Consider the following 25,449-nt stretch of genomic DNA (forward strand, 5'->3'; position numbering starts at 1 on the left):
TTCAAAAATTAAATTTAAATCAGTAAACAAACCTTTTATAATTTTGATCAAATTAATATGTCTATTATTTATATTATATTTACACTATTGACATTTTGTTGTTTATTTTTATGTTTTGTAGAATTTTTTAATCATGGAAATATCGATTCACCCATCTAGATTAATTTTTAATACTATTAATTTAATTACTATATTAGAATGTTTTGTATATTTTTTATATTATGTATAAAATTTTGAGAATAAAATTGAAAGTAAAGCAATCACTAATTGAAAGTAAATCGATCATTTACTTCTACGTAGGATTCGATCATTTCAATTGATGTTGTAGCCAAATAGTAGTTTTGATTCTATTTTTGAATATTACGCGCAACTAAGGGGTGGATAGCTTACCTTACTCCATAGATCCAATTTAGATTTACGGATAGATCAATATTTTAATAGAATATAATATAAATAATAAGGTATTCTCAACAAAGGAAAAAAATAAAAAACATTCGTTTAGACGGACGTCTTGTTGAAAACAAAAATAAAGTTCGTAAATATATAAGTCGAAGATTTACTAATTTTGTGTAGAGAGTTCTTATTGTTCCATCCTTGCAAGTGCATTGATGTTCAAAATCTCGAACAAGGAAGTCAAGAGGGGAAGCATGAAGATGAGCCTGACGGCAGATGAATCCCGAACTCTCTACTCCTTGCTAGCAGGAGGAGATCACCGCTCCTTTACGGATATCGTCGCCGATTTTACCTCCAAGATCCCTCGCACTCGTCAATTTGTTGCCTGTTATTCACTCGTTATTCTGTTGGAGGTAATTCAATCTATGTCACTCTTCCTATGAACTTTCCACGTCTTAATTTCTCTCTACTTTTATGATTTGTTCTGATTTACTTCTTTACGCCCGGCTTTAGGGTTGTACTTCATTTGCAAGTCTTATAATTCATTCATCTCGTTTGACCATTTTTTGTTTGTTTAACCAATTCTAACCTGTAACTACAAGCGTCTGTGTCACCAAGCTCGGATACCCACTAGGGATGCATAACCCAAATCGATGTAATTGTGGCCGCAGAAACTCTGCTGCAATAATGATATATACGTTTCTTTTACGGTCACTCAAACTGTGTCAAAATATTTCTCCAATCATCATCCAGTAAATTATAACAGAACATTTAGTACTCAATCTCGGTCCATCTTTTGATTCGAGTCATCTTGACAACATCGGATATTCTTTCACAAGTAACACTTTTAAAACGCTGCAGAAGATTTTGTTCACTGAATTTCATGCAAGCGAGAGGTATCTTAAATCGTCAATGCTTTTCACTCAGTGGAATTATGCAACGTGTAGGATTTTTTTCTCATTTATTTTTGTTGTCATTTTAGTTTAGTCTTAGATAATTGAGGTCTTCTCAAATGCATGGTTTTAGTTTGCAGTACTTTTTTTAGAAAATGCCTGAAGCACTGCTCTTTCTTGCTATGTTTGGTAGTAACCCTTTGTTTTCATTGTAGTTTATTCATTCTTATGGAAGCCTTCTCTTTTATCATTTAGAAAGAAGAATGTTAGGATTTGTTGTTTTTTCCCCTCATGTTCTCTTTGTTATTCTCGCGGTTAGTGTGAATTGTTGAGACAACTAGGACAGGTTCGTGGATTTTGGACAATTAGACCAAGTTACTTCATCTCCCTCTTCAGAATTCCGGTTGGGTTAGGAAATTGAGAGCATGATGAGAGACTTGCTTTGGGAAGGGAAATATGACATGGGAGGGTCTCACTTGGTCAAGTGGGAGTTGGTGTTGTAGCCGATGAGGTATCACGAATGTTAGATTATGTGATGAGGCCTTCTTGGCAAAATCCAAATGGTTGCCGTTCCTTAAAAAAACCAAACACTATGGTTTAGTGTGATTTTGACTTGTGAGTATGCACGACTCTCACCCTTTTGAGTGGGGGCTGATGGTATTTCGAGAAGCACTTGTAAAAGCCTTTTCAAAGCTATCTCTTTTGGGTTCCCTCAATTTCTCAATTTATCACACGTTCGATTGGGGAAGGTTCAAAGGTTTATTTTTGGGAGGATTGTTGGATGGGGAGGAGCCTCTTTGTACATTGTTTTTGCGGTTGTGCCATTGCTCGGATAAGAGGTCGCATCTAGTAGCCTCTGTGCTCCCTTGCTCAGATCCTTCCTCCTCTATCTCCTTGGATTTCCAAAGACCCTTGACAAAAAGAGAGGTGGTGGACATGCACGTGATAAATCTTCTTTTCCTTGTTCAAGCTAAATTCGTGGTTTCTAGGAGAAGGGATGTTAGGTTTTGGGCCTTGGACACTTTAATGAGCTTCTCTTTTCATTGCTTCTTTCATGTTCTATCTTAATTTCAAAGAAGGTTTAGTTTTTTGCTTGACAAATTTTACATGGGAAAGTCAACACTATGGATTGTATTCAAAGACACATGTCCCCAGTTTTGTTCTTGCATTGGTTCGTTCCCTGCATGAGGTACGAGGAGGATAGGGCATAGATGGAGTTGTCAGTTTGCTCACTTTCTTTGGAGTCATTGGTTGAGATTGTTTGGGGTTTTTTGGGTGTGGCACAGAGATGATAGGGCTCAAATGGAGGAGGTTCCCTTGAACTTTCCCTTTTAAGGGGAAGGGTACAATTTTGTGTCAAGGCAAGGGCATTTTGAGCGAGAGGAATAATAGAATTTTCAGAGAGGTTGAGAGATTGTGTGAAGATGTTTTTTTTATGGTTAAACCTTTTTGTAGTTACGAACATAATCTTGTTCTTGTGGATTGGAGTTTGCTTGAATGGCTAGTGTTGGAGTCTTCTCCTTTTTGTTGGGCTCGGTCTTTTGTATGCCCTTCTACATTCTTTCATTCATCTTAATGAAAGCGTGGTTTCTTACCAAAAGAAAAAAAGGACAAAATTTTGATTTCCACTATAGAATTTACACTCGTTTGCTTAGTGATGGTTAAATTTCTATATCGTTGGTGTGCCTATTTCCATTTTTTTCTTATATTTTCCATGTAATCATTATATTTTGAAGGCTTGACCGCTTTTTGTCTTTATGGATTACTTGTTAATGGGTCTAAATTGCAGCCCAAGAAGTTGCTCCGTGCCACACAACGTTTAGTGGGATTTTCCATTCTTCACCAGACATATTCCTCGCAGAAGTCATCTTTTAATCCATTTATATCTTTTATTGTAAATGTAAGTATGTTACCTCATGACTTGTCACACCATGTCATTTTAGAGTTCTTGCTCTTAATACCTTTTGACTAAAAAATTTAGTTTCAAATAGATGCTCAATTATTTAATTATTGTTAGATATCAACGGTCATCACCATTGTGTTATGTTTGCTATTTTACACTTTGGGTAGGAAAAACCTAAGCAATTTAACGTAGTTGTAAACTATTGCTGAACTTAACTTTTGGATTGGAGGTCCCTTTTGTAGCTTTGTTGTAACTGTACTCATTTACCTTTTGTTTTGGGCTTTCTCTTTTGTATTGCCCTCATGTGTTCTTCTAAATAAAACTTGGTTTACTTATTTTAAAAGAGCTATATTTTTTTTCCATAGATTTCTATTATGTGCCTCGCAAGACTTTGTGCTTTGTGCAAGCCTTAGGATTGGTCCTTATTTTAGTGCAGTGCGGCTCATGCTTTAAGGAAAATACCATGGATGAGGTTAACTCTTTTTTCTTTGGCCTCCATTGAGCAAGTCTTTGGAGGAGGATTGTTTGGGTGGAGTGAAGTAAGGGGATATGTGGGTGTGACTTGAACAGCTGTATGACAAAGATTGTCATAGGAAATGCAAGGGGATGAGTGTGGATGGATATAGTAAAAAACAAAGGCTACTTGTTTAATTTCACCCAAGCTTATGGTTAGAAACCAAACGACCAACAAGTTTGTTTTTGGGAAGATGCTTGGGTGGATCATGTTCCTCTGTCCTCCTTGTTCCTTGACATTTACACCATAACTACAAAGAAAGAAGCAAACATCGTTCTTACTAGGTTGCTGAGTTGAAAACCTTGGGACTTGGGGATTAAAGGACATTTGTTTGATTGAGAGATGGATAATTAGACTTCTCTCATTGGGACATTGGTGGGTACAACTTCAATTGGAAAAAGATTGTCTTAAATGGATGGTGGAATCTAATGGGTCTTTTTCGTTCAAGCTAGCCTATAGAACCCTAAAAGAGTGGCTAGTTTTCATTGGGTGAAAGCAATCTAGAAACTAGAAGTCCCTAAAAGGGTGAAAAAAACTTTTGTGGTCCCTGATGTACCTAGGATTTATGTACTCTATTTCTTTGTTGTTTCCATAAAAACATGTGCAAACTCTTAACACTGTAGGAGATTTCCTAGTTGGATTTTCTCTCCTTCGACAATACAACCTTTGCAAAAGGGGGAGGAAAGTTTAGACCACTGATTCCTTCCTTCACTGCTCCTTTTGCCTACGTGGGATGGATCTTTATTTCAAAGAACTTCGCCTCTTGTTTTGTATTCCAAATAGAGTGGAAATTTGGTTGACAGAAATTTTGATGGTTATGAGCTTCAAGGGCAAGGCCGAGTCCCTTGGACATGTGTTGTGGGAGCCATCCTTTGGTTAATTTGGATGGAGTGGATACCTGTTTTATTTATTTATTTTTTTAATGAAACAAAACTTTTCGTTATTAAAAGAGATTAATGCACAAAAATATATAACCCCTTAGAGAGGAGAGTAACAAACTAAACCAAAGATAGACAATAATACTGAAATACAATGAAAAATCTCCAAACAAGCAGAATCAAAATGAACAAACCATGGAAGCATAGAAAATTCCAAGATCATTTTAATTCCTAACAAATCTGAAGAATTGAAAAAATATCTCCCACAGCTATAGAGCACAAAAACTTTAAATCCAATGCCAACAAAAGACTAGTGAAAATCGAAAAATATAATCCTCGGATTTGTTGAAGAAAAGCCACTCAACGAGAGAAGGCTCGATATCTCAAGAGACCAAATTCTAAAATCGGGCAAAGATGTATGTTTTACTTTAGAGGATGAGAAACAACCCAAAAGCCAATGAAAGTCCAACTTATCTTCGACCTAAAATAGCCTAGAAACAGATATATTCCAAGAATACAAATTGTATCCCAGTGATTAAAGACTACACCGATGTGGAAGGTTGATATTCTTGAATGAATGAGGAACTCGAGCCTTATATCTTCAGAGTTAACCCACGAATCTAACCAAAAAGCTATTCCGAACTTGAAATCTGCTACTGAAACAAAACTTCTCCAAAGCAACACATTTAGTCTTAGTCTCAAGATTATAGGAATTCCACAGGATTAATTCCATCCCAGCTAGATTTTACCTGATGATCGATTTTTGAAACCACATTTTTCAATCAGAGAAGGAAATTTGGCCGGAATAATGGTGACTTATCTACTTGATCTATAACAAACTTTGACTATTCAAGTTTTTGCTCATTGTTGTCATTTTGAAACAAGGAATCAACACCGTTTGTGAAGCAAACCTCTGAATAATGTCATTGTCAACATAATTTGATTGTGTCTGAAAATCTATAAGTTTCTCATTACTTACACTAACCATGGATTCTCCATTTGAATCATAATTAGACATGTTATTCTTAAGGGGAAATGGCTAGAGACCCCTTTGATAAAATGATATTTGATCCTAGGAGATTAATGGCTGATTGGCTGAAATTCATATCAGGAAGCAATGATTGTGGATTTGTGGTTTGTCTATCAACTGAGAATTTGGCACACAAGACTCCTCCATAGCATCTGAATTGATCTTTGGATGTGCCTTTCTAGGCGGCTGCTCCTTTCTTTGATAGTAATGTAGAGGCTAAGTTGCTTTAGGGGATAGAGAAAACATGAACCTTTCCATTACTTACTTCCTTGGACCAAGTGAACTTGAAATATAATGTGACTTAGAATTCAATTCTTGTTCACCCTGTGAATATCAATAATGTATGCTTCATGTATGGTAGGAACGGATGGATTATCAATTTCTATCTTCAACTCTTCTTTGCTTGGTAAGGGAAATCCTTCATCTTCCTCATCATTTTCACCTTTCTTTAATTCTTCATAATTCGAAATGATTAAAAGAGACTTTTGAAGGAGAGATTTTTTCCTTTTGGGGAGCTGAACAGCCTTGATTGAAGTCGAATCAATTCGGGTTTCCTTTGCTAATTTAGTGGGAACACCAAAAGAATTAGTTACCTTAGACACTTCTTCATTTCTCTTAACTTCAATTCATCTTGCAATATCCAAAGAATTTGATGAATTTTTGAAATGTAATTCACCTTGAAGAATACTTAGAGGGTCTAATAGAGAAATATCACCAAATCTAAGATGAAAATTTTCATTGGTATGATATTTAATTTCAATTTTAGCGGGGAGAAATTCAAAAAACCACACAGATTTCTTTTAACTTCAATATGGGCTTTAGAACAATCCAAGAAATTTAGGGTTTGAGAAGAAATCCTAACGAAACTCCGAAGGTTTTCACCAATAGCTTCAAAATTAAAATGTGTCCGAAAAGGCATAGGTAAGTTTTTTTTTAGTAGGAGCTGACCACCATATCCTACAATAAACTTCGGATGAGAATATACTTTGTGAGACAATTTTCAACTTTCAAATGAAAGTTACCAATTGTCTTCCATTTTTCATCAAAGTCCATGTCAACAAAGCTATCATCAAGTTTTATCAATGCGTTGTCAGTTAGAAAAAGTTTGATTGAGATTTTAGACTGAAAATAATCTTCTAAAGCAAAATGAACATCCTTCCATGTATAGTAGGCAAACAATCTAGAAACCACGAAAAGATTGCTAAACTTCATATCCACCACTTCTGTATCTTTCCTAACCCAAAAAGAGGAAACATCGACGGGATGTTTGCTACACTGAAAATGATTAAGATTCCGGTGAAGAACTTCCTTAAAACTTCAAGACACCTTCATATCTTTTCTTTGAACAAGAGACAAAACTTTTCATTGATGAAATGAAAAGAGATTAATGCTCAATAGATACAAAACTCCACAAAGGAGAAGAGTAGCTAGCGAAGGATGTAGTAAGAGACTTGCAGATATATCAAATAAATTTCTTGGGGTTTTGCCTGACTCAAGATGCTGGTCTTCGGAGCCTTATGGCAAATTCTCGGTTAATTCCCTTTTTAGAAGGTTAGTTGCAGAAGACAATATGGATAAAGCTAAAATTCTTTGGAAGTCAAATAGTCCAAAAAGAATCAACGTTCTAATTTGCATCTTGCTGTATGGTTCCTTGAATTGTTCCTCAACTCCTCAAAGAAATCTGTCAGGTCATTACTTATCTCCATCCATTTGCCTCCTGTGCGATATTGAGTGCGAAGATCTACAACACCTACTCTTTGATTGCAGCTACTCTTCGGCTTGCTGGAAAAAGCTTATGTCTATTTTTCATTTAAATTGGGTCTTGTGCGATTCTGTCAAACTTAATGTCCAGCAGGTTCTTTTTGGAGTTCCTTTGAAGAAGATGTCCCAGCAACTTTGGATTAATGCGGTCAAAGCTCTTGAATTATGGTCTGAAAGAAATCTGAGAGTTTTTCATGAAAAGTATCTTCAATGGTTCGACCGTTTTGAAGTAGCTAGGCGCAATGCTTTCGCTTGGTGTTCTCTATCCAAATCTTTTGTAAAATCTTCCATTCAAGACATTTATCTGAACGGAGGAGCTTTTATTTCTTCACAATGAACTTTGTCTTAGCATCATTTTGTTAGATACTCTTGTGCTGCTCTTGTTTGTATATTTATTTTTCACTTCTTATTTGCTTTGTTTCATTGTATTTTTGAGCATTAGATTCTCTTCATTATATCAATGAAAAATTCTGTTTCCTTCCAAAAAAAAAAAGAAAAAAAAGAAAGAGAGCACCAAAGAGAGGCATTGACGCAAACTACGACAAGTACGTCTGAGCTAGAACAATACTTTTCTTAAAAAATTCACAGATTCTGATCCAATAAAGAGTGAATAGTGCAGTCCTCTGATGTTGACCATGAAAAATCACCATTGGATAAGGGAAGCTCCACCAAGCTTAGATCATTAATTACTTTGTTGAACTGGAGCATACTTCTTGAGACTACCAATTGGGATTCTTTCATGCATCCAACAAATAATATTAAAGTCTCCTCCAATACACCAAGAACCACAACGAAGAATGGATAAAGAATGAATTTTAGTTCACAACAAGGATCTTTCTCGGTAATCAATTGGCCCATAATCATTTGTTACCCAAAAACTAATACTGGATAGAGAAGAAAAATGGCCTAAGAAAGAAAAGGAGCCTTTATGATCTTCAATGAAATTGACTTAGCTTTCATCCCACAACGTTAACAATCAACCCCAACAACTAATGGAATTTATAGCTGACCAACCAACATTTTTAGATCTCCAAACAGACTTGAGTAACTTTGAATCAAAGCTAGGTAATTTAGACTCTTGAACCTGCAAAATATCTGAGTTGTGATCCTTGAAAATTTTTCCTGTGCAATTTTCTTGTTGGAATCCCCAAACCTCTTGGAGTCCAAGAAATGATCTTCATACCCTATGCAACCGGAGAAGAGCGCCGAAACCTTTATCTCATATATATCAAGTCCACATTATTATTATTTTTAAACGGAAACGGAACTTTTCATTGATATAATGATAAGAGCAATAGCTCAATTATAATGAGACAAAATACAAAGAGACAAAATATCAAACCAAAACAAACAAGAACTGAAAATTGAAAACTGAGGATCAATAGGTGCACTCGGACGTCTCAACTATGTTGATACCTCCATAGCACCCTCATCATTTCCAATATGAGATACAATAATTCAGAGATTACGAACAAACTAAATACATGTCTTGATTACATAGAGAATAAAAACGCATTCCAATTAAGACAAATATCCTGGATAGAATAATTTTCAAAATGCTCAGATTGTGAACTCCAAGTAGAAGCTAGTAGTCAGGTTGACCCCCATCTGTTAGGCAAATTTATAAATTTATCATGGGAAACTCTCTGGTTACGTTCAAATCAAATCTCAGAGACCAAAGCTTTAATTGCATTTGCCCATAATATCTGAGCTCTATAGGCAAGAGAATGGCTAACCAAAAGATGAAGAATGTTGTCCTTAACTGAATTCACAAAAACCCATTGCACACCTAAGCAAGAAAATAATTTCCACCAACAATTACTTGAGAAGGAACAATAAAAAAACAGATGCTGCATTTCTTCCCCGTTAGCTAAGCAAAGAGGACATATTGAGGGTGAAATAAGTTTGTGCTGTAGCTTGTGTTGCAATTTGGATGAGCAATTGAGGGAACCATATAGAAGAATCCACACCAAACTATTAATTCTTTTAGAATTCTTTGAAAGTCCACATTATTTGTAAAGTAAAGAGAAGTCTTCACTGTCACTCTGATAAGAACAAGTGGCTAGAATAGTCTTTTTGCTAGAAAATTTTGTTGTTAAAGGTGCCAAACAAGGGTCCAAAGAAGAAATATCAGCAGAGGGTTCTAAACTTTCACAAGAATTCTCTGAAAATAATGAAGCCAAACATGGATCATCTAGAGGTTGTTCATCAACTAATGCTGGAATTGGAAAATTGAATGAATCCTCTGGTTCAATGCTACTCAAACTGACCTCAGAGTCTGAATCAGAATGATCAGGCACACGAGAAGATGAATGGTCATGTTGATAGGGGCCCAAAATAACTGCTGAAGTCGCATTCAAGGAGGTCACTTGAACAGTCACTAAGGGAGGCAAACTGATGGAACATGATTCTTCAATGTTGTCATCATTTAAGAGAGAGGAATTAGAATTTTCAAGGGTTAGCTTTTCAAATGATTTCCTTCTAGAGTAATATTTTGAGTAGGTTGCAGAAAAACGCTCATTTAACTCTCACACTTAATTGTTCTGAGGAGCCAAACAATGGAGAAGAATCCTGAAGAGTTAAATCCGATGTAGGCCCTTTCTTGTTGAGAAGCTGAGGAGTTGCTTGGGAAGGAGAACTTTTCTCATTTAAAGCCAAAGGAATTGGTTGGGACAACTCCTCAGAAAAAGGAACTTCAAGTAAAGCTTTTGGATCCTTCACATTCTTTTTGTCCATGAGAGGTGCATTCAATCTTTTCTCATTTAAAGTGAAAAGATTTGGTTGGGACAACTTGGCAGTAGGAGCTTCAATTAAAGCTTCTTGATTCTTCACATTCCTTTGTCCATGAGAGGTGCAACATTTAATCTTTTCTCATTTAAAGCCAAAGGAATTTGTGGGACATCTCCTCGGCAAAAGGAGCTTCAATTAAAGCTTCTTGACTCTTGACATCCCTTTTATCCAAATCGCAACTGATTTCATCTAAACACGACTTTTAAGAAGTTAAAAGGACACTTTTTACTAGATCCAGCTTGGCAAAACTTGGATTGTGAGAAGTTGAACAGTCACCAATCTTAGGATTGTAGGGGAATCATTCATCTTCAAGTGGAAGCAACATCTCCTTTGATTCCTCCTTAGAAAACAAGCCATGATCTTTCCATCAAGGACTTTTCACATTAACAAAAGCAGGTAAAAAACCACGTAACTTCTCTCTAACCTTAAATCGGGCAGTTGAATAGTCAAGCAAATCGAGTGTGGAAGAAGAAACACGGATTAAGCCTCCTATACGATTTCCTTAAGCTTCAAAATTCTCCAATTTCCAGTAGTTAAGAGAATTTTCAATTAAATCTGGAATCGAGTGAGTTTTTTAGACAAATTTTCGATTTTTAAATGAAAATCTCCAATCATTTCCCAAGCACCTCTGAAGTTCCAATCTGTCCATCTACCAGAAAAATGCAAAAGAGCTTTATCTGCCGAGAGTGGATTCATGACGATCTCTGCTTGAAAATAAAATTCTAAAGCTGAGTGAATGTTTGACATGAATTATAAGCATAAAGGCGCGCGACCACTTTGAGTTCGTTGAAATTCATAGCCACCACCTCTTTTTTCTTTCTAACCTAATAAGAACTCGAATTAGAAGAGAAATGACCTGAGAGAGGCAAATGAACCACCTCTGCATAGCTTCTTCTTGAATTGGATTGCGTCTCTTGTTTGTCAACAAATGTGATAGTAGCTTTTGTTTGCCATGGAGCTAAAGAGGTATCACACTGAATCAACTTTGAAAAATCCTTCCTACTTTCCTTCAATAATTCCCATGCACTAAGCGTACCAGAATTATGGTGAGCAGCTAGAATTTGAATAACTTTGCATCCTCCTGTCGGAGGCCAAAGTATGCATTCCACCAACCAAACATTCGAAAGCGACATTTGAATAAGCCACAAGTTCCATTGTCATGAACTTTTGAAGGAATGGAAACTGAATAGATAAGTGTAGAAGATCAACAAAGGAGCCTTCAAATGATGTCTAGGAGTAAGGGATAAGACCAGACGGTTGATCATAACTTCTATGAAGAAAGTCGAGCCTTCATTCCAAACACAAAAGAAGTTGTCTTCAATCTTACAACTATGAACTTCCATGGTAAGGGAGATAGAGGTTGAAGAGGATCTTTGGGAATAAACAGCTGTAGAAGGCAGGGGAAGACAGAAGAAGATCGTCGGAGGTCAGCACCAAGGAAGGTTGAAAGGCTAGAGATGGGCCGGGGGGAGAGAGGAGAGAGGAGAGAGTGTTTGGAAGGTCATCCTTAGGATGACATAAAAGGAAAAAAAAATGCTATCTTCCATTTTACACCTTCATATCTTTAGAGAAGATTGATTCTAAAGACTCTCCAATGTTTTCCGATTTGACCCACTTGCAATATGCTGACAACACTCATTTTTTGTTCTTTGGAGGACAACAATATTACAAAATGGTGGTATGTTATTAACACTTTCCTTTGGGCTCTGTTTTGTCCTTAAACACTTCCAAAAAATCCATCATTGGTATTAATTTGTATAGAAATGCTTTAGATAGAATAGCCTTGAACTTGGGGTGTAAAGTGGAATCTTTACCGTTTGTTTATTTGGGTTTCCCTATTGGTGGAAATTATAAGGCTTAGGATGTTTGGAGTGGTGTAGAGGAAAAATTTAAAACGTAGATCGACATGGACAGGGATCGCTCTTTCCAAAGGAGGTAGGTTGGCCCTTGCCCAGTCGGTCCTTAATAGTCTCCCTCGCTACTTCTTCTCATTGATGCAAGCTCCGGTTAAAACTCTCAACCATCCGGAAAAGTCTATAAGAGATTTTGTTTGGAATGGAGGCTCCTTTAACCCGACTTCCCATCTTGTCAGGTGGAGTTTGACTTCACTCCCTACCATTTTTGGGGGTCTCGGGATTGGATCATTTCGTCAGAAGAACTCTACCCGCCTTATGAAATGGTTATGGAGATTCTGTTATGAAGAAGATGCTCAGTGCGATTTATGGCTTAGAGACTAACGGTCGGATGACTAAAGCTCCTAAGCCAGGTAGAAAGGGTACTCTTTGGGCTGGGATCTTAAAGCATAAAGAGCAGTTCATGAGCGAAGAATTTGTGTTGGGCAACGGAAAAACTATTAGCTTTTGGAACGACCGGTGGTGTGACCTCCTTCCTCTTGCTTTGAAATTTCATAGTATTTACTCCATATCTAACAAGAAGGAGGCTAAAGTGGCTGATTGCTGGTGTTTCTCTAACCAATCTTGGGATTTGGGCTTTAGAAGGAACTTTTTTGATAGAGTTGGGAGATATTGTGGAACTTTTGCATATTTTCAATACTGGAAGCTTGAAGGAAGTAATGGTAGCAACGGCAGCCTCAAATGGAAGATTGGTGCTTCGGAGAAATTCGCTACAAAAGCCACTTTCCTGCATTTGGCTAGGGGCCTCCTTCTCCCTCCATGTTCCCATTGGTGTGAATTGTGTGGAAGATGAAGGTGCCCAAGAAAGTCAAATTCTTCATATAAGACATAGAAGCTTAAACACCCATGATAATTTGCAGAGAAAGCTTAAGAATAACTCCCTGTCTCCTTCAATTTTCTGTCTGTGCTTGAAAGCTGAGGAAAGGTTGGACCATCTGTTTCTGCATTGCGAGTTTGTTCATCAGGGTTGGTGTACGTTAGGGTTGTCTCCCTGACAATGTTGATAATTGGATTCTTGAATGGCTTGATAGTTATGCCTTTAATAGTGCTGGCAAAGTGCTTTTGGAGATGGGCCTCGTGTGCACCTTTGGTGCACTTGGAAAGAAAGAGACGGTAGAATTTTTGAAGATAAGTCTGCTTCTTTTGATTCTTTTCGAGCTTTTGTGCAGCACACAACCTCTTGGTGGTGTACTAAGTACACTAAATTCTTTTATAATTACAGGCTCCTAATGATTTTTAACAATTGGAAGGCTTTGCTTTGTTAGTTGCTTGGGGCGGGGGGGGGGGTCCTCTCAACCCCTCGCCATTAAGCTGTTCCTCTTTTGCCTTGGTTTATATATATTATTTCCTTTCCTATATATATATATAAAAAAAAAGAAAAACTAAAGACTCTCCAATCCCATTATGTGTGAGGAATACAGGGAGGGCAACAAACATGTCTCCACTTTGACAAGAAAGTCTCTAACCATCTCCCAGAGTACCAACATTTCTTCAATAAACCAACTGCAATGTTTTAATTTTTCCTGCCACCAGCTGGGGGCTAAATAGCACATTCAAAAGTACCTTTTATTGAAGGATTTAAACTTAGCCAAGCTTCAGAGCCATCTCGGTGTTTCTTGGAGAACATATGAACCACATTCTATAATAACTCAACCAAAGATAGTTCATACCATCACAAATGAGGGATAGAAAGGGAGATCTGATTATTATTACTTGAATCCTCAATAATAAACATGTCTTTTCACATTAAAACCAAAAGTAAGAATTATGCATATTGCATACAACAACTCTTCACCTCCATTGTATTCAAACTTGGCTGAAATGAAGGAAAACAGAAGGAAAAGAGTAAATTGACCAGCAAGGCATAAGAGAACAAAAACCCGCATAATAGCAATAAAAACGAAGCAAAAGTCACAACCGATGTCCTGGTGAAAAGGTAGGGAGAGGTAGGGAGCGATAGAATACAACGACAATTGAAAATTTGAAACGATGGCTAAAGAATAGAGGTGAGACAGAAGAGTGGCTAGGAAGTAGAAAAGAGAAAAGCAGTTGTTGAAAAGAACAGTGGGTCGGAGGGGGGCAAGGGTTTATTGAAAAAATGGGAGAAGGTGAACCGAAAAGCGATGAGTGGAGATTGATGGCCGGGGGGAGTGGTGGTCGGAGGCTGGCCGGAGGGGTGGATAGGGTTTTGGAAGGGGAAGGTTTAGGAGGAGAGTACAGTTATAAAACAAGGTTGTTACCATTTGGATGGAGAGGATACTTGGAATTCATTCTTGGTTAATTTAGATGGAGAGATCCTTGGAGTTATCGAGGATGCGATGGATACAGAGAATTCTCTTGTTTATAGTATTCAGCACTTGGCTTCTTGGTGTAGTTCAAATCACGAAGATTTCTTTTATAATTATAGTATTTCTATGATTATTACAAATTGGATGGCCTTTTTCTGATGGTTTCCTTCTACCTCTCCCTGCCTTTAGGCTGTCTTCTTTGTGGTTTTGATATATTATTGGACAAAGTTCCATATAGAAAAAGAAGGGGATGTGGTCTATCTGGGTACAGTGGCATGGGTGAGGGATGCTTAGTGGGTCTGTTCATCATTCAACAAGTTGTGGCTGATATTTAGGAGATGGTGCTTCTCAAAGGTTCTGTTGTGGCAGCGGTGTGCTTTTAGGCTATGCGATTGATTTGTTCCCCTGGAATGTAGTCTGTTGTTGTTTTTGAGAAGGTGAGTAGGAGCAATCAATTTGCCTCCAAATTTACGTTTGATTTGGCTAGTAAGTTGGGAAAAAATTCACAGATCCTTGTTTTATTACAATTTGAAGTTTCAAGATCTTTTCATTTATTCAGATTTGTCTTCCCAAATGCCATTGTGAACTCAGAGCAGAGTGTACGATATGGATTTAGGGTTTCCGTGGATGGCCTTTAGATCCTGAGTTTTGCTCTTTCTCCATCAACCTATCCTTTAGAACAAGACCTTCTCTATACCCTTCATTTTCTTTCCCCTGACCTGCCTAATCAAGGGCACAGTCTACACTCTGTAGTTGCTGAGCTTCACTGGTGTTTTTGTTTTTCTTTTTGAGTATCTCCATCTTATTTTATTTTTCTATGTAAAATCATGCCAAAATATTATAATACTAAATCCATCAATATAACTCAGTTAAGCATTAACTTGGCGTTGGGATAAAAATGGCCATTGTCATGTCATTTATTAAAATTCTTGGAGCAGCTGATGAGAAAAAGGAATCTAGAACAGTGAAACATCAATAATGATAACATTTTATAAAGGATCCAAAGCAAAGATTACAGATTGCTGTCAATTTTCTAATCTCATTTCATGGGTTTTAGTAAAAGACGTTATTGTTGCAGGATGAGCTTAAAAAAGATATTGATCTTATCGTTGCCTTTTGAATAAGGTTAATTTTAGTTATTGAGAATTTTCTTGCTTTGTATTCTGGGTGTCAGGCTGCTTCTGACGAGGAAGCTGAAAAATATGAGAGGGCATTTGTTTTCCAGCTTTTAGCAACAGACAGCTCCAGTGGTGGCAAAGAGGTTCACTTTTTCATTTGATTGATTCTAGTTGACCATTTTGCATATTCTTAATTATTTATAAGAATTTCTTGTGCTTTTTGGTTTGGAAAATGATGTGATATTTCGGAAATCATAGGAACTATGTTATTATAAGGAATCATTTGTTTGTTTTTTTTTTAATGCACTAGTTTGATGACACGTGGGATGCACATGTTTACAGATCTTTTAAACATAAATTTTTAAATGAATATAATTTTAGTTAACTTTAAATAGTAAATATCTTACATGAAATTTAAAAGTAATAAAAGAGATAATGGGTGAAATATGTTTTATTTTGCAAATTAATGATGAATATAGAATAGGTCAGACGTAGCTGAAAATCATTGAAACATAGTTTCCTAGGGTGAAGTAAAAATGATGGAAGAAATATAATTTTTATAAATTTTAAATTGTAAATATTGGACAGTTTAAAAGTAATAATAGAGATAAAATGAAGTAAGATATTTTCATTTATAATTTTAAATGTTCTCAAGTGGAATGAAATAAGACATGAATATTTTTGGAAAGATAAAATGTGAAAAGGATGCAAGAAGCAGTAAGAAATGAAGTTAATTTGTGAAGGGATTTGTGGATTTGTTAAAGGATATGTCAGAGTATGAATTGAATGGCGATCAACATGAAGGAACTAAATGCATGGGTGAATAAGCAGGGGTATTGGTGCATAAATTCTGTGAATTTTATGTATACTATTGAATAATCAACTTAATTAGAATATAGTAATTACAGAATAAATAGAATCCAAAAATCCAATAAAGGAAGTACCAGAAAAGGAAAATCCTAGAAAGGAAAACATAATTATGCCACAATTTACGTTAACACCCTCTTTGAAACTCAAAGTGGTAGAGTCACGACCAACTGAAGTGACAGGATGATATTCAAAGTGATAGTTGACTGAAACTGAAGAAAACTTGTGAATCTAATCATGGCAAATCTGAGTTGGAAATAGAAACCCACGAAAGACTAAAATGCGGAAAACTTCTTGGTTGGAAACAGAAACCCACGAAGAACTAAATCACAAAGACTCTTTGACTGGAAACGGAGATTCTCATAGAGAGATCTAAAACAAAACCCATGGACGACCGATTTGAAAACGGAACAAAGACTTGGAAGATTTGAAAATAGAACATAGGCTGAAACTGAAAAACACAAGGACTAAAACTCAGAATTGAACCAAAGCAAACCAAACTGGTCTGATTGAATTGAACTAACTATGCTAACTGAACTGGATTGGGCTAACTGAATTGAACCAGTCTAACCGAACTAGACTGATCTCACGAAACCCATGGAAAGGCGAATGAAACCCATGAACGGTGGAAAACGGCCGACGAAAAGCATAAGTAGGCCCATGGAACTGTGACGGAATCGTAATTGGGCGTGTGGTTTGAACGGAGACAAATTTGGTTATTGGGAGACTTGAACAGAGAGACCCATGGGTGAACAGGATCTAGGTACTGGCAATCGGAGCACTAATGAGGAGCTCCCGAGCAGTGGCGACTGATCTACACAAGTGGCGTGCAACGGTGTTGGGAGGAGTGCGTGACGATGGGATTGGTAGGAAGATGGGACCGACGGTGGATGCTTTAGGGGACAGCGGCAGACGACGGTAGATCTAGAGGGCGTGGATGCATCGACAATAGGACGACAAGCGATTTGTAGAGCTTGGAAAGTAGAGGTGAGTCGGAGCAAAGATTGTCCTGAGCGGCGGATTTGAGTGTGGATCTGCCTCTATTGATGGTCGTTCAACGGAGGCACAGATTGTACAGAGGCGGTACTGGCTAAAGTGGAATAAGACAAAACCCTATGACTCTGATACTATGTGAATTTTGTGTATATTCTTGAATAATCTAACTTAATTAGAATATAGTGAATTACAAAATAAATAGACTTCAAAAATACAATAAGGAAAATAGCAGAAAAGAAAAATACTAGAACGGAAAACATAACTAGGCCATAATTTACGTTAACAAATTATTCCTTCTCATGGGAAGAACTGTAGTGTTGTTGGATATATTATGTTCCCTCCCATCTTTGTTGATGAAGTTAGTCGATATTCTTTTTGGTTCCTCTCAAATTGTCCACCCTTTCATCTTCCTCGGGTCTTATATTATCATCTGGGCGTTCTTGGTTGGCCTGTGGTACATTGGGCAGCCATTGATGCTCACATGATGCGCTGGATATTTTTGAGGCCTTGTTCAACCAATAACAAGCGTTGGGTTGGAGTTCTTACTTCTTGAGAAGAGGATTGGCGGTGAAGGTCTCAACTCCACTTTGATCTTTCTTTAACCAGAGGTGGTGGCGCCCAGTGTTTTGAAAGGCGCGGCTGGGCATGTGCCTAGGCGCAAGGCGCAACGGTGGTGCCTTATCAAAATTCTCTTAAAAGAAAGAAAAAAAAAAAAAACAGAGTGTGACGTACGTTTGTCTAGCCGAAGAAAAAACAGAAGAAAATCCTGTTTTTTTTTTTTGCCAGCCACCATTACTTTGCTACCACATTAGTATCTTTGTTTTGTCATAAAAAAACAAAGAAAGGCTTCAAAACAGAGAAGAAAACTCTACAAAACAGCAGCCGTCATCTAAATTCTGGTAAGTCCCGACTCCCAAATCCCAAATCCTCACTTTTGCGATCAATTTCTTAAGATAGTTACTAATCAATTTAAGTTTCTAATAATTAGATGGTTGAGGACGGTTTAAGAAAGAATCGGGCATGGAAATATGCAAAATTGCAAAATGATCAAGATGTATATACATTAGTATGTGATTTTGTTCAAAAGTAACAAAAGGAGGAGTTTTAGAATGAAACAACACCTTGTTGGTGGTTATAGAAATGTCACAGCCGGTAGAAAATGTTCGGATCACGTGAAGGAAGAGATTAAAGAGTATATGTCTAAGAAAAAGGAGATTAAAGATCAAAGAAATTTGATTGTGGACATTGATGAGGAAAACTATGGTATTGACGACGAGGACGAAGATGAAGTGTGCACAATTAATTCGAATAAAAGAGTGGCACTAGCTTCAAAGAAGCCAAGACAAAAGGGTCCAATGGATGCATATTTTACACCGAACCCGGAAAATGTGGTGCAAAATAGAAAGAATGACAAAGGAAAGGGAAAACAGACTACAATGAATGAGGCATACAAAAAGGAAATGAGGGGGCACACCATCCCCAAAGGATTGCTCGATGGTTTTATGATGCGGGAATACTTCTCAATGTCTGCAATTATGAAAGCTTTGCCCCTATGATTGAAGCAATTTGGCAATTTGGTCATGGATTGAAACCACCATCGTACATGAGTTGAGAGTGCTGTGTTTGAAAAAGGTATTAGAAGCCACAAATGAGTTGATGAAGAACCATAAGGCAGAGTGGGCCAATGTTGGATGTACTATTATGGTGGATGGATGGACAAATAGAAGAAATAGGACATTAATTAACTTTTTAGTTAATAGTTCTAAAGGCACCATGTTTATTGAGATTATCAATGCTTCGTCTTATGTGAAGGATGAAAAGAAAATATTTGAGTTACTCGACAATTTTGTAGAACGCATTGGAGAAGCCAATGTCACACAAGTTGTTACAGATAGTGCCTCAACAAATGTTATGGCAGGCAAGAATGCAAAGTACTAACTCTTTCTTAAATTTTGTTAGTCTTACGCTTGTTCTTACACATTTAAGAAGCCTAAATATGTTCTTATTTTACTTTGTTAATAGGGAGATTGTTCGAAGCAAAACTACCACAATTAATTTGGTCTCCATGTGCTGCTCATTGCATGGATTTGATGTTGGAGGATATATACAAGTTCCCACATATTCGTAAAACGCTGAAAAGAGGCATGGAGGTTAGCAATTTCATTTACGTTTGTCCCAGATTGTTAAACATGATGAGGCAATTAATCAAAAGGAGTTAGACCAACTAAGACTTGCTTTGCTACAACTTGCATAACATTATCAAGTTTACATCGTCAGAAAAACAATTTGAGAAAGATGTTTACTTCGGACGAGTGGAAAAGCAGCCAATGGAGCAAAGAACAACAAGAAAAACAATTTGAGAAAGATGTTTCTTAAAGTATCCGACCCTTTATTGCGAGTACTTAGGTTGGTGGATGGCGAGATGAAGCCTCCTATGGGATACATTTATAAGGCTATGGATAGAGCTAAGGAGGCTATTGCCAAATCCTTCGATGGGTAAGGAAGAAAAGTACAAAGATATTTTTACAATAATTGATCGCCGATGGGAGCTTCAGTTGCATTGTTCTTGGACATTCAAGACAAGATACTTGGAGAGCTAACCAAATACAAGAAAGTTGAAGGACTATTTGGACAGTCTTTAGCAATAAGACAGAGAGACAAAATATCTCCAGGAAAACGTTAACTTTAAGTCTTTGATTAAAGTACATTGAGATATCATTTCGAATTGAAAGCTACTAATACAATTTTGATCTATAGTAGAATGGTGGGATCATTTCGGACAATCAACTCCAAACTTGCAAAAATTTGTTGTGAGAAATTTAGGTCTCACTTGTAGTGCCTTTATGAATGTAATTGGAGTGTTTTTGAACAGGTTAGGTATCTTTTGTTATTTGTAGTGCCTCTGGATGTGAATGTAATTGAAGTTGACAATGAAATTTTTATTGTGTATACTTGCAGCTTCATAGTAAGAAAAGGAATAGACTTGCTCAAAGTTGTCTGAATGACTTAGTATTCATAAAATATAATAGAGCATTGAAGCGTCGATATAATATTCGGGACATCGTCGACCCTATCTCTTGAAAAGAGATAGATGATAGGTGGTTGATTGGAAGAATGGATGACGATTCTGAGGAGGATGGTGATCTTGTTTTCGACGACGATTCTTTAACATGGGGCGATGTTTCAAGAGTTGCTGGAGCAAAAGAACTTGCCTATTGTTCTAGAGCTAGTACCTTAGAAACTAAGTCTAAGACTAACGCTTCATGTTCATGTTCATCTTCCACACAACCACCGTCCCAACCCACCCCCACATCAATTAATTTGGATGATTATGAGACTGACGAAGAAGATATAGATGGTTATAAGTCGAATGATGGAGAGAATGAAGATGAAGACCTATTTAGTGAAGATGAGTTCGATATTTAGGATTTTAGAATTGTATTTGTGATTGTTTTTGTGTCGTTTTATTTAACTTGGTGTTGAATGACAATGACTAATATTTAAATCTTATCTATCTTTTATTTATTTATTTTTAATATCCTTCTTTTAAGTCACATTTCTATCTATCTATGTTTTGGTTGTGTAAATAAACATGTATATAGTGTATATATATTTTTATATTTTTTATATATAGTGTGCTTCACACAAAAAAGTTTGTGCATTTTTGTGCACTTTGCGCCTAGGCTCTAGAGAGTCATTGTGTCTTAGTATGCCTTGGGCATTTTAAAACACTGGTGGCGCCTTTTTCCAGCATGGAGAGTCCCTTCCATGAGGGCTCTGAATACCACTTTTGATGTGAAATGAACGAGTCCAGTTCTAATTCCTTCAAAAGACCATTTCACCCATTAGAATTACTTTTGGAGAAGTGCTCATAACAGAACAATGCTATCCCAAAAATAGTCTAGCTAAAATCCCGCAGTTAAGATTTAAGAAATAAACCAAAGAACTTCAAGATTTTTCAAGATTAACAAGATTTTTCATCTCCTTAATGAGAAGTTTCATATCATTTTCTAAGAAAAAACAAGATCGTTGAAGATTTTCTGAAAAGGATATGTAACTTTATCTTAAGAAGGTGAGTAAGGGGTGTCAACCTAGTTGAGATGTCCGAGTGCACCTCCTGATCCTTAGGCGTTTTTGCTCTTTGTATTATTCTCTTGTATTTTGAGCATTAGTCTCATTTCATTTTATTAATGAAGAGGCTTGTTTCCATTTTGAAAAAGAAAATGAAAAGAGATTAATGCTCAAAATACAATAGATTAAGCAAACAAAACAAAAGAAACCATCATGGGTTGATCTAGTGGTAAATAAAGGGAACATCCCTTTAACAAAGGGTTAAGAGGTCATGGATTCAATCCATGGTGACCGCGTATCTAGGATTTAATATCATACGTGTTTCCATAACGCTAAATGTCTAGGGTCAGGCGAGTTGTCTCGTGAGATTAGTCAAGGTGTGCGTAAGCTGGTCCGAACACTCACGGATATATAAAAATAAGAAAACAAACAAAACAAAAGAAATCAAAACCTCAAAATAAAGATGAAAGACCGAACAAAACAAAACCATGTATCCTAGTAAAGAAACATGGGTATCAAGTCAATACTAAGAAAACTTTCCAAAAAATATCTTGAACTGAAGAACCACCAAAGAGCTTCAATAAAGAACACCAAGAAGAAGCTTTGAGACAGGCTAAATCAAAACGATCATTCAGAGAAAAAGAAGAGTTCCGACAAGTTCTCTGAGTTCTTTCCAGCCATAATTCGGACAGATGAGCTTTAACAAGAAGATTTGCCATTGGAGCCAACTTAGTACCAATAAGAGTGAGAAGACCCACTGAATGTTGAAAATTCGGAGAAGCTTGAACCAACATGAAGAAGCATAAGAGCATTAAAAACACATATGATTGAAGATTACAAAAGAACCTTTGAAATTTTCTGTGGATGCATGGGTGCGCATTAGTTAACATTCTAAAATAGAAATCCATCAGTCATGCTAATGTTTTGTTAACAAAGTTAGTCATCTGTTGATTATAGTTTAGGTCGGGTAATCTCTCTGCCTATATTGGGAAGTAGTTGAAATCTACCGCTTAATGTATCAACTACCCTATTGATTCTTCCAGATTCATGCTTGATGAAAAAATCAAATTCTATAAATGCTATCCACCTAGCTTGCACGTGAATTTTGGTCTTTGTTAAATCACCAGGGAACCCAAAAACATAAACTGATGGGTGAGGGACATTTTAACTATATAAAAAATTTCCATCTTCCTCACTTTTGGGCTTGAAAATTTGTAGAAGTCTCGACAAGTGGAATCAATATTAATTGAAGAGTAAATGATGTTATAGGGATCCGTGGACATAATTTTTGTATTTTTACCTAGTTGGACATTGTCTCTTTGAAGTATATGATAGGCCTTTTTTCTTCACGCAGGTCTCACCAGTCCCTCCCTATCCTTGTAGTTGAAGCATCAGCCTTATGTTGAAATCTGAGGCTAAGACAGGCGATGTGGATAGTTGTCATCTAGTGGCTAGAAACTTTTCTGTCATTTCCACCTAAATCTTTTATTTATTTTATTTTAATAATGCACTCAGTAAGTTGAGCTGCTACGGGATTACTGAATAAGCTCTTTGAAGTGATGCTAACACGTGGAAGCTTTAGGTCATCCTTTTCTTTCTTCTATTATTTCGTAGTGTAATAGATTTCAGAGATACTATATATTAGATTATTACGGAAAAAAGGAGACTAATTTCCCATCAAACCCTTGTGAAATTAGTCTTGTTCTGCGCATCTAGTTTATTACTTTTTCAATGTGAACTTCGAGCACAGAATGCCTTTTTTTTTTTTTTTTTTTTTGGGCTAATTTTGTTGAGTTTATCTGTACTAATCTTATTTTAGTATGTAGCAATATTCCTATGCTAAGTTTCATGTATTTAATTCTCCTTGTATGAATCTTGATGAGGATTTCTGTCTTGCAGTTCCTGAAACAGACTGCTTCAGATTACATTAAAGGTTTCGACCCTTCATTGCATGTAAGACATTGAAGTCAACATGAATATAATTTTCCTTTTAGTTTGTCTATAGAAAGATCCTCAAGAGTTCCACCGACAAGTTCAATTGTGGGGAGAATCAAATTTGTAATATCCATTTGATGCCAAGGTTCTTTACTTCTTATTTTCTATTCCAGGCTTTCCCTCAGCTAGAGCAATTGCAGCAACAGTTTTGTGATAAAGTTCAAGCGCAATCGTTTGATTGCTTTTTGAAAGATTGTTCTGTGAGAAGTGTGGTGCCAGATCCTGATGTCCCACTGGGTTGTGATTCAAACTCCACAGAGTATGAGTTCTCCCTCCCCCCTTCTTTGAGTTCTCGTATCAATGATTTATGTGTTGAAGATGGATGTGGTAGGATTATAGTAACTTATGGTATCTTGATCAAATTGTTGATTGATTAGAATCAAGATTAGGATTAGTTTCTTTCGTTTATTAGGATTAGGGTTAGTTTTTTTTACGAATTAGGATTATGATTAGGTTACTTTTCAGTTCTCTATAACTAGAGTAGTTGTCTTTTTGTATTGATAACTTTTGATTGACTTTGATTTGATTTTTGGAGAAAGTTCTCTTTTTATCTCTTTAGGCTACATCAATTTGGTATTATAGCAGCCGTTTGGGCCAACATTGACTGATTGGTGGAAGATCGGGAAACTCTTGACGATGCCAATCGCAAGAGGGAGCTTCATGAGCTATGCTTGTTGTTGAGCAGTTCACATCTATATAGGGGAACCCTTTAAATTCTAGAAAAGAAAGAAGATATTGAATTTTTTTTCAAGATTTTGTATGAATGGACTATTACCAATCAAGGAAAACGCCGTAGAAAAATATAGCAGTTGGTATAGGCAAGAAAGTCAAATTTGCTCCCAAAAGCAGTGCTGGAATTCTGATTCAAGTGATTCAGAAGAAGAATTTCATATATAATGATTTTGTTCGTTCTCGATTTTTCAAAGAACCTATCATTATCCACATTGAAAATTTGATTATAATGATTCTTTTCTAGCTATTCAAATGAAGATTCTAATGCAGTTTGGAACGGAATAACAAGGGGACATTATCAACAAAGAGCTAGACGGTCCAAATAAATCAGTTTTTTGAGAAATCAACGCAAGAATTGGGAGTTAGATGATTCAAAAAATGATTCAGAGTGTAAAAGAATTTATTATGACCAACATCAAAGAAGAATTTATTATGACCAACATCAAAGAACACCTCTAAATCATTTCAACACCAATACGGAGGTCGAAACATTTTCAAGAAAACAGAAATATTCAAATAAGTACATCTATCAAGAAAACTTTTGGAAGGGAATGGATGAAATTTGGGGTCTTCTGGGGAAAGTTCAAGAAAGGCGGAAAATCACTCAAAGCTGTGAATTTACACAAGAAAAATCCAACGAATCACGGTTGAAGCCCACAGGTGAATTCAAGCAAGCCAAATTGAAAGGGAAGACCAATTGCACACAAGAAGAAGAAAAGGCATACGATGGAGGAGGAGAAGGAGGAGAGGAAGAAGAGACAAATGAAACAAATTCAAGTAAAAACAAATGCGACACGACCAAAGACAAAGGTGAATTAAACTTGTTAAATAAAGTTGCAGGAGTCAAGGAGGGGAAAGAATCAATTGACAAAACCTTGTGTTATTGCATATGACAAGAAGATGGAAACATGTTTGTAGGGAAAAATTGTGCGACTATTTTCAACCAATTACTTCTGCAACCCAAACCAAGGATTTTAAGGTTCCTACACAAATTCACCTACGTTTGTTGCATGCAAAGACAAAGAAGTCGAGAAGGAAGAAATTGGAACCTCTGATCTTACAAGCATGATGAGTCTTTTTGCCCGAACACCATAAACCCGATCTCTAACCAGTTCTCTTCACTTTGGCCCCACAATTCGCACAACTTGACCCGACTTTGGTAATCCAACCAAGCCAAAATATAAACCAACCAATTCTAAACTTTTTATAGAATTAACTAAACTGATTTTCAACCTTACTTGATTGGACAATTTTTTCCTCAAGCCACACTATTATCTGTGCTCAATCAGCTTGAAGATGAATTTCTT

The 25,449-nt window shown here is 36.6% G+C and overlaps 1 protein-coding gene across 4 annotated transcripts in view; it reads left to right on the forward strand.

Annotated features, from left to right (window-relative positions):
* Positions 1–475: 475 nt before the first annotated feature.
* Positions 476–25,449, forward strand: part of LOC120088153 (CCR4-NOT transcription complex subunit) — a 28,846-nt gene continuing 3,872 nt past the window's right edge. The window contains exons 1-7 of one of the 4 annotated variants that reach the window (XM_039045257.2): positions 504–806; positions 3,076–3,186; positions 15,538–15,624; positions 19,197–19,275; positions 19,367–19,494; positions 23,315–23,368; positions 23,524–23,669. In XM_039045257.2, coding sequence (XP_038901185.1) covers positions 609–806; positions 3,076–3,186; positions 15,538–15,624; positions 19,197–19,275; positions 19,367–19,494; positions 23,315–23,368; positions 23,524–23,669 — 803 coding nt within the window. In that variant the 5' untranslated portion in view covers positions 504–608. Of the gene's footprint in view, positions 807–3,075; positions 3,187–15,537; positions 15,625–19,196; positions 19,276–19,366; positions 19,495–23,314; positions 23,369–23,523; positions 23,670–25,449 lie in introns of all 4 variants that reach the window. The other 3 variants (XM_090305807.1, XM_039045259.2, XR_016523836.1) reach the window with 3 other exon arrangements.

The sequence above is a fragment of the Benincasa hispida genome, chromosome 10 (assembly GCF_027475165.1).
Source record: "Benincasa hispida cultivar pf3 chromosome 10, pf3_genome.v1.1, whole genome shotgun sequence".
NCBI classification, from domain to species: Eukaryota; Viridiplantae; Streptophyta; class Magnoliopsida; order Cucurbitales; family Cucurbitaceae; genus Benincasa; species Benincasa hispida.